Raw genomic sequence first — 8716 nt, 5'->3', positions numbered from 1 at the left:
TATATATATATATCTCAACACATTCAGAGTAATTGAGGGTGGAAAGGGAGAGAAGGAGAAGGACAGACAGAGAAAGAGAGATACAGATAGAGAGAGAAACAGAGAGACAGAGACAGAGAGAAACATATCTCACCTAGAACAGATATATCATCCATATATCAACATGTGGTCTCTATACTATGCTTTTGACACACAAGTTTTCTGCTCCAGTGGTTCCATCCCTCTTATACTTGCTTCAAAACCAAACATAAAGTGTCTACCCTATAGGAATATAGAGTCCTGTCAGAGCTAATTTGAAGAGGGCTAATCTCTCATCAATCTACAAGGTAGAAAATAATGAAAGAGGGCTTACTTGAACAAAACCTAAAATTTCTAAGATAGATCTTGCATTTAGCTCCCGTAACAGAGTGTTTGACTAATCACACATGCCCATCTGAAAGTACTCAGCAATGAAAATTAAATTGGAAAAAAATTAAATTGAAACAGAAAAATTGTGGGAGTCTAGAGGCTGTATTCAAATCCTGTTATTCAAACATTGTGTAGAGTCAGAATGACTGGAGATGGACTCAGTGTGTACAATTCTACTTTGATGAACATGGAACCATTTTCTGTAAACACAAACACATTAATCCTCCCTGGAGTTTCAATTTGTACATCTGCAAAGTAAGTGGAAAATTTCCTCTCTTAAAAGTGATTTAAATCATCATAAATATACATGACTAATGAGTCATCTCCCTGGCCCTTTGAAAGAAATCTATAAGTCTGTGTTGTATTTCATTTAGTTAAATGAATTGGTTGATTATATAACTGCATCCTAAAATAAAATTTAATTTTCTCATGCTAATACAGAATATGACAGACATCCCTTGAAACCCAAAATCTGGACTCACAGAGTACGTGAGATATAACTACTCCAGTGCCATAAGAATACATATATTAATAGACTTACCATTATTAGATGAAATTACACTAAAGTTGATCCCATTGTAGAAAGCCATGAAGTTTTGTTGACTTCTATAGTTAACTTTTAATGCTTTAGGTTACTAAGCTTTGGGTATTTTCCTTCATTAGACTTTAAAGCAGACTAGGACATCACCATGTCAACCACCATATGCCTATTGAATCATAAACTTACTCACTAGTCATCCTCAGACATCTATAATAAGCTTACAACTTCTGTGGGATGCTATAGACTTGTTGGTTGGAAGGAAAATGTAAGATAATCATGAGTCATTGCTATTAAGTCATAAAAAAATCTAGTCATATGGATTAAGAAAGAAAATTTGCTCTCAATTTTGGAAACATTATGATGATCATTAGGAAACAACATACCCTTCATAAGAGGTAGTTAAGCCAGCAACTGGGAAATTATCACAGGTCATCATATAGTTAAAGAAAGACAGAAGATACTGTGACAAGGATAGCCAGAATGCTATGTATGCAGCTTTCTTGACAGTAATCTTGAACTTTTTCATAATCAAGCCACCAATTAAATATCCAAGGCATATTGAAGGTAACATATAAAGACCTAAAATTGCAAGTAACATAGTATTGATACAAGAGAGCAGATAAAAACATATTAGAATTTTATCTGATACATCTTACTTAAGAACCTATTTAGCGCTATTATACAATGATTTTGACCTCTGTTCATGCACATGTTACACAAAAGAAGGTTTTTCAAATGCTATCAAGTCACTTAAAAAAACTACTAGTATTCAATCATTTGCACAGGGTATAAACAGCTTATAAACATTAAACACACTCACACATTCACTTACACATACAGTTGCATACATTTATGACATTAGATGGTTTATGTATTTCTTTTGACTTTGTATATTAGAAATTTTACTCAGCTCTGGGTGATTTTGAAGGTTGCTGCTGAGTCCATGCTTTTCAAGTGTAGAACATTTTGTGCATTGTTGATGTTGTCCAACATCCTTGACTCTTACTCCCTGACTCTCCTTCCCCATACAAAATCAAAACAAAAAAAAGAAAAAGAGGAGGAAGAGGAGGAGAAGGAGGAAAAGGAGGAGGAGAAGGAAGAGGAGGAGGAGAAGGAGGAGAAGAAGGAGGAGAAGGAGGAGGAGGAGGAGGAGGAGGAGAAGGAGGAGGAGGAGAGGGAGGAGGAGGAGGAGAAGGAGGAGGAGGAGAAGGAGGAGGAGAAGGAGGAGGAGGAGGAGAAGGAGGAGGAGGAGGAGGAGGAAAGATAAAGAGGTAAGAGAAAACTTTTCATTGGGTGCATGGATTCACACAAAACCAGATTCAGGCTTGGAAGAATTTAACCATCCTTTGAAGCTCCACACCACTGCATTATTTTTATACATCTGACTGGGATTTGGACTTTCATAGAATTCTAGATAATGTGGATGGTGGTAGTTTTCATGGGTAAAGTAGGATCCCTGGGTTTAGTGTACTAGCAGTAAAATTGTAGTGATACCAACAGGGGTCTGAACAACTGATTCAGGAGTAATGTAGAGGGCAAGAACTGAAGCCAAGATGTAAAATACTGGGAGTAAGATAGAGAAGTCCAGGGAGTTAAGTTTGTATTCCTCTTTATTTTACTCTTTATCTTGCTCTTGAGATTCTACTATCATGACTTTTGTGGTTTGAATATGCTTGGTCCATATGAAGTGGCACTATTAGGAGGTGTGGCCCTGATGGAGTAGGAGTGGCCTTGCTAGGAGAAGTATATCACTGAAGGAGTTGGGCTTTGAAGTGCTGCCCAGTGAGGAAAAGTTAGTTTCTCTTGGTCACAGCCAGGTCAAGATGCAGAACTCTCAGCTCCTTCTCAGGCACCACATTTGCCTGGATGTTTGCATACTTCCTGCCATAATGATAATGGACTGAGGCTCTCAATCTGTAAGGCAGCTCATTAAATATTTGCCTTTATAAAAGTTGCTTGGGTCATGGAGTCTCTCTTTACAGCAGTAAAACCCTAACTAAGACAATGTCCTTGGGTTAAGAGTGCTATTAAAGAAATAATGAAACTACATACCCATGAGGAAAATTACATCTGTTGATGATTTTCCATATTGCTGTTCCACGTACTTAGGCCCGAGAGTTGATATACTGAAAAATGCACTGAGCTGGAGAACACTCATAAGGAGATAAAGCATGTAAATTGGATTGCAGGAGAGGCTCTTCACTAATGGAAATAAATCTGAAACAAGAGCATGTAGAGATCACCAAGTCAACTTGGCTTTGTATTTTGTGTCTAGAGTTCTTCTAAAATTTCACAGATTCTGTGCTGTGACAAAATGCCCTAGGCAGCTAAAGTTCTATACCATTGTTTTAAGTCACTTCTGTAAGTTAAATATACTGGCTATATAAGTACCAGATCACAATTGGCCATAAAATAAAACTGTCAGAAGGTAAAATTACTTCTGTATTCACTCTTTCATTTATTTTTCTGTCCTTTCCTTCTATTACCTGTATTCTCTAGATACTAACTAGTCTATCCTTCAGAATCTGTGAGGAATTCACTTTGATGAAGCTTGAATTCAGATGCTGATACTATGACTTCTTTATCAAAGAGTGGATAAGGTAGTAGCTAAGGAATTATGCTGAAACCCAGTCATCTCATAAGCACCTCAGAGCAGCAAATGCATTTGAAACATTTTCAGTGCCTAACAGAACCCTCTGCAACATTGTACTTAATCACAAAGAAAGCCTCAACAGGAACAAGAAGACTGAAATAACCACTTGGACATAATGAAATCACCATGGATTAAAGCTGGACTTCAACAATAGCAGAAACAATAGAAAGCCTACAAAGTCATGAAATCTGAACAACTGGCCACTGAATGACCACTAGATCAAAGAACAAATAAGGAAACCAATTAAGGACTTTCTAGAATCCCATGAAAATTAAGGTGCAACATACCTAAATTATAAGACACAATGAAGAGAGTGCTATGAGGAATGTTCATACCACTAAGTGCCTTCATAAAGAAATTGGAGAGAGTTCACACTAGCAACTTAACAGTATACCTGAAAGCTCTAGAAAAAAAAGGAAAAAAGGACAATCTCGAGAATCTGATTACAGGAAATAATCAAATGTATAGTTGAGATCAATAAATTAGAAACAAAGAAAACAAATCAAATAATCAATGAAACCAGGAGCTGATTCTCAAAGAAAGTAAACAAGCTAGACAAACCCTTAGCCAAACTAACTGAAAGAGAATGAATGTTTGGGTGTGTGTTTCTCTGTGTGTGTGTGTCTGTGTGTGTGTCTGTGTGTGTGTGTGTGTGTGTGTGTGAGAGAGAGAGAGAGAGAGAGAGAGAGAGAGAGAGAGAGAGAGAGAGAGGAAGGAAAAGAGAAGATCCAAATTAATAAAATCAGAAATGAAAAGGTGGACATAATAGCAGACACTAAGAAAATCTATGGAATCATTAGGTCTTACTTCAAAAGAATATACTCCACAAATTTGGAAAATCTAAATATAATAGATGATTTTCTTAACAGTTTCTACTGATCAAATTTAAATCAATATCAGGTAAATAATCTAAATAGTCCTATAATCCCTAAAGAAATAGAAGTCATCAAAAACCTCCTAACAAAGCAAACTAACAGACAAACAAACAAAAGCCAAGTAGCAACAACAACAACAACAACAAAAGTACCCAGGACCAGATAATTGCAGCACAGAATTTTATCAGGCTTTCAAAGAGTAGATAATACCAATATTCTTCATTCTATTTCACAAAATATAAACAAAGAAAGGATTTCAGACCAATTTCCCTTGTGAACATTGATGAAATTCTCTTTTCTTGTTGAGTCTTTGAATGGTTTAAGTATCACAGTGATTGTCGTCTCCTAGAACCAGTTTGGCAATGTTCTTACTGTTTCGATGTTGTGAAAAAGTTTGAGGAGTATTGATATTTGTAGCTGGATATTTTACAATAAACTCCATAATATGGGAGGAGTTGAGAAAAGCGAAGAAAGGAACAAGAAGGAGGAGCTAAGCGCAGAAATGTAGGAGCCATGGAGGACCACGCATGTAAAGAGAGCATTCCTGGGTAACAACTTATAAGGTTAGATATTGGGACAAACCTCTAATTGTGGGAGCATCTTGTTAAATGAGCATAACCAAACATATAGAGCCTTTGGATAATCTTTAAGCATTAGAGTCTCATTTCTACCGAGTACCAAATGAATGATGGGATGTTCTGGGCTCAGCCCAACCTTGCGGAGACAACATGGTAGATTGAAAGAACCATCTCCCATGCTGGCATCTTATGGGTGCCAGGGCTGGTGTTTTTGCCTGGTCGTTTCTAGCTGTGGCACGCATGTGGCCTCTGGCCACAGAACATGGCAGCAGAGGTAAGCAGAGCCACTGCCGCTTAGATAGTCAGCCCAAGAAAACACTGTTTTAAATTTTAACCATAACAGGTATTAGCTACTCTTCAAAAGTCTCATAGAAAATACAACCGAATTGAATCTAAGAACACAAGAAAAATATCTTCCACCATGATCAAGTAGGGTTCATTCTAAGGATGCAGGGTGGTTCAATATCCATAAACATAATCCACCATATAAACAAACTGAAAGAAAAAACCACATGATCATCTCATTAGATGCTGAAAAAAGCATTCACAATAGCCAGCATACATTCATGTTAAAAATCTTAGACAGATCAGAAATACAAAAGACATTCCTAATCTAAATGAAAGCAATATATATCAAGTTAATAGCTATTATCAAATTAAATAGAGAGAGTCTCAAAGTAATTCCACAAAAATCAGGAACAAGGCAACGCTGTCCACTATCTCCATATTTATTCAATATGGTACTTGAAGTTCTAGCCAAAACAAATAGTGGGGATTTAAATTGGAGAGGAGGAAGTCAAAGCATCACTATTTGTAGATGATATGATAGTTTAAAAAAGTGACCCCTTTTGTTTAGCTTGGATTTCTGGTTACATTTGTGCGTGTGTGTGTGTGTGTGTGTGTGTGTGTGTGTGTGTTTAACTTGAACTAATATTAACTGGAAAATAGGATGTTTTTAAAGAGCTAAGAAAATATATTTGCTCATTGAGTGTTGAGATAGACTTGTAGTTTTCATAAAGTCTAATTTAAGGTAAGTCAGGTTTCCTATTTAGTCAGTTGCTTCAAGTAGTAACAGTGGAAGACATCTAACACAACCAATTAATGATATTAGTGAAAAATTATCTCAACTCAGCACAAATGACAAGTGCCCACTAACTATACACCAATCTAAACAAGAGTTAAATGTTTTTCTGTTTGCCTTTAGTGATTCCTCGGTTTTCCTCCTTGGCCTTTTTTCTGTGCCTCTCCCCTTTGGCATTTTCAGTTCCATCTCCATTATCCTTTAACCCTTCCTTTGGGAGTCTTTTTGGAAAGAAGAAAAAGGGGATGCTGGTCAGGATATTCACTCCTGCACAGATCAAAAAGCCAATCCACCAAGCACCGACCCAGCGTGTATCTATGGGATTTATGGTCAGGTCATCTGTAAAGAAATACAGATTCTGTATTAGTTTGCATAATTCTTTCTTGTGTAAACTGTATAAAATTATTAATCATTGTAATTCCATCAAAGCATAAACTTTGTATATCATTTGTATTTTATTCAGATTTTTTTTTTTGTTCTGATTTGAGAACTTGACCTTATGGTACTCTGCTTCTTTTTAAATGCTGAAATTACTGGCATCTGTGACTCTCTGTGCTAATTCAGATTTTTAGAAAAAGTATCTGTGGGGACCGATTGTGTGAAGTTAAAATCAAATAAAAAGGTGTCTGGAGTGCTACATGGCATAGTAGTTAAAACTGTACTTAGAAAAGTTAGAAACAGGATTCGAGAAATATTTAATACATAAGCTTTAACCTGATGGAGTAAGGTCTCAAAACATCACAGTGTATGAGGATGAAGGCTATAGAGACATTTAAGTGAACAAGAGTTCTTGTTGCTCTTGCAGAAGTCCTGAGTTCTATACTCAGCACATACATGAAAATTTACCACTGCCTGTAGCTCTAATTTCAGTAGATCAAATACTCTCTTCTGATCTAGCAGGCATGCACATGCACACACACACACACACACACAGATAATAAAGTAAAATACATGATATTCAATTATTTTTCATGTTCTGTGTGCTTATTAAGAAATTTAACTAATTTTATCAAGCAGTATGTGGTGATACATTTTACAATAGTAAGTAAGTATTTCTGTCATGTAAAACATCAGCAAATTGATGCCTACCACATAACAGAAAGATCCTTTTCATTATTCACTCTGACTGCTTCATTTAGAAAAACTTATGTGATTACATCCTTGAAACCAATGGGTGAGGTGAAATGTGGCTGGAGATTGTGTGATTTTGGAGCAGAAGGTGGCATTTTATACTTTCCTCTGTTCTGCTTAGATCTATCGTCTCTAATGTGGTAATGTAGCTAACTAAGGATCAAAGGAGGCAGCAGAATAGCATTCCTGAGCATTTACCCACATTCTGGGGACTGTACTGTATAAATAAAATGCGTGTGTTACCTGTATTCACAGACTCAGTATCTACATAAATGTTTGCACAGAAAGATCCCAAGATATGTCCAATGAAAGGTGCAACGGTTTTTCCTGTTTCTAAAATCCCTAGGAGTAAACAAGAACAGGAAGTTATATCACCATATTTGTTTGGAAAAAAACTTGAGATTTTTTTTTTAAATCCAAAATTTCTTTTTCTTCTTTTGCTAAGCTGAGTACTCTATCACGGAGCTACATAGCTTACTATTTCAGATATTTTTACATGTTCAACATATCACAAAATGAAGCTCAGTATGTATTTACTGTGTATATGTTACATGTATATATGTATATTACCTATACTTGTATTTTTTCTCAATATGTATATGTACCTATACTTGTATTTTTTCTCAATATGTATATTACCTATACTTGTATTAAAACAATGGGAGAAATAAGCTCCCATTGTTTTAATACGGGATGTTCCCCAGAACCTCCTCTTACAGAATTATTTCCCAACAGAATCACAGTTGTCTGATGGATCCCTGTCATTCAGTGCATGGTGGTGGGTCTTCAAGTTATCTGGAGTAGAATCATATTCCCTTCCTAATTCTATTTTACTTCTCAATCACAAGATGAATGCTTTGACTGCACCAATCCTTTCACTATAATGAGGTGCTTCACGGCAGAACACCAAACCACACTGTCCAATAACATAGACCAAAATCTCCCAAGATGGGAGAAAAATGAATTTTTTTCTCTTTATAAATATTAACATGGGTATTTAGTAAAAGGAAAAAAGCTGACTGAAACAAATGCCTTCTTACTTAAAAGCACCATTCAAATGCTATTTTATGCTTCAATAAAGGCAAGACTATCATGGGCAATGCCATCAAAGCCATGATGTGAATAAGGCCCTTTGATGCTTCTTCCAGAGCCATGTTTTCAGAGGGTATCTGTGATGTCTAGCTTTCATTGTTACCTTGACAACACAGAATTACCTGGGAGGAGGGCCTTAATGAAGTCATGTCTACTTTGGGTTTACCTGTGGACATGTCAGTAGGAGACTGTATTTGTTAGTATGTTAACATTTCTTCTAGGCTCTGCCCAACAATTACCTAGCAACAGCCAGGTACAGGTATGAGCCTTGCTTTCTATAAAATGACTATTTGGCCTCTCCCTATCTCTCTGACCCCCCCTTCTCTCTCTCTCTCTCTCTCTCTCTCTCTCTCTCTC

General features: G+C 36.4%; 1 protein-coding gene across 1 annotated transcript in view; it reads right to left on the bottom strand.

The window, feature by feature from the left end:
* Positions 1–8716, bottom strand: part of LOC114612609 (solute carrier organic anion transporter family member 1A4-like) — a 42747-nt gene that overhangs the window by 10481 nt on the left and 23550 nt on the right. The window contains exons 6-9 of the mRNA XM_028757588.1: positions 7511–7609; positions 6254–6475; positions 3002–3166; positions 1333–1528 (exon numbers count right to left, since the gene is read on the bottom strand). Of these exons, the coding sequence (XP_028613421.1) occupies positions 1333–1528; positions 3002–3166; positions 6254–6475; positions 7511–7609 (682 nt within the window). The remainder of the gene's footprint in view (positions 1–1332; positions 1529–3001; positions 3167–6253; positions 6476–7510; positions 7610–8716) is intronic.

The sequence above is a fragment of the Grammomys surdaster genome, unplaced genomic scaffold (genome assembly GCF_004785775.1).
Source record: "Grammomys surdaster isolate TR1022 unplaced genomic scaffold, NIH_TR_1.0 126176, whole genome shotgun sequence".
Taxonomy (NCBI): domain Eukaryota; kingdom Metazoa; phylum Chordata; class Mammalia; order Rodentia; family Muridae; genus Grammomys; species Grammomys surdaster.
This window is presented reverse-complemented; position numbering and strand designations above follow the sequence as displayed.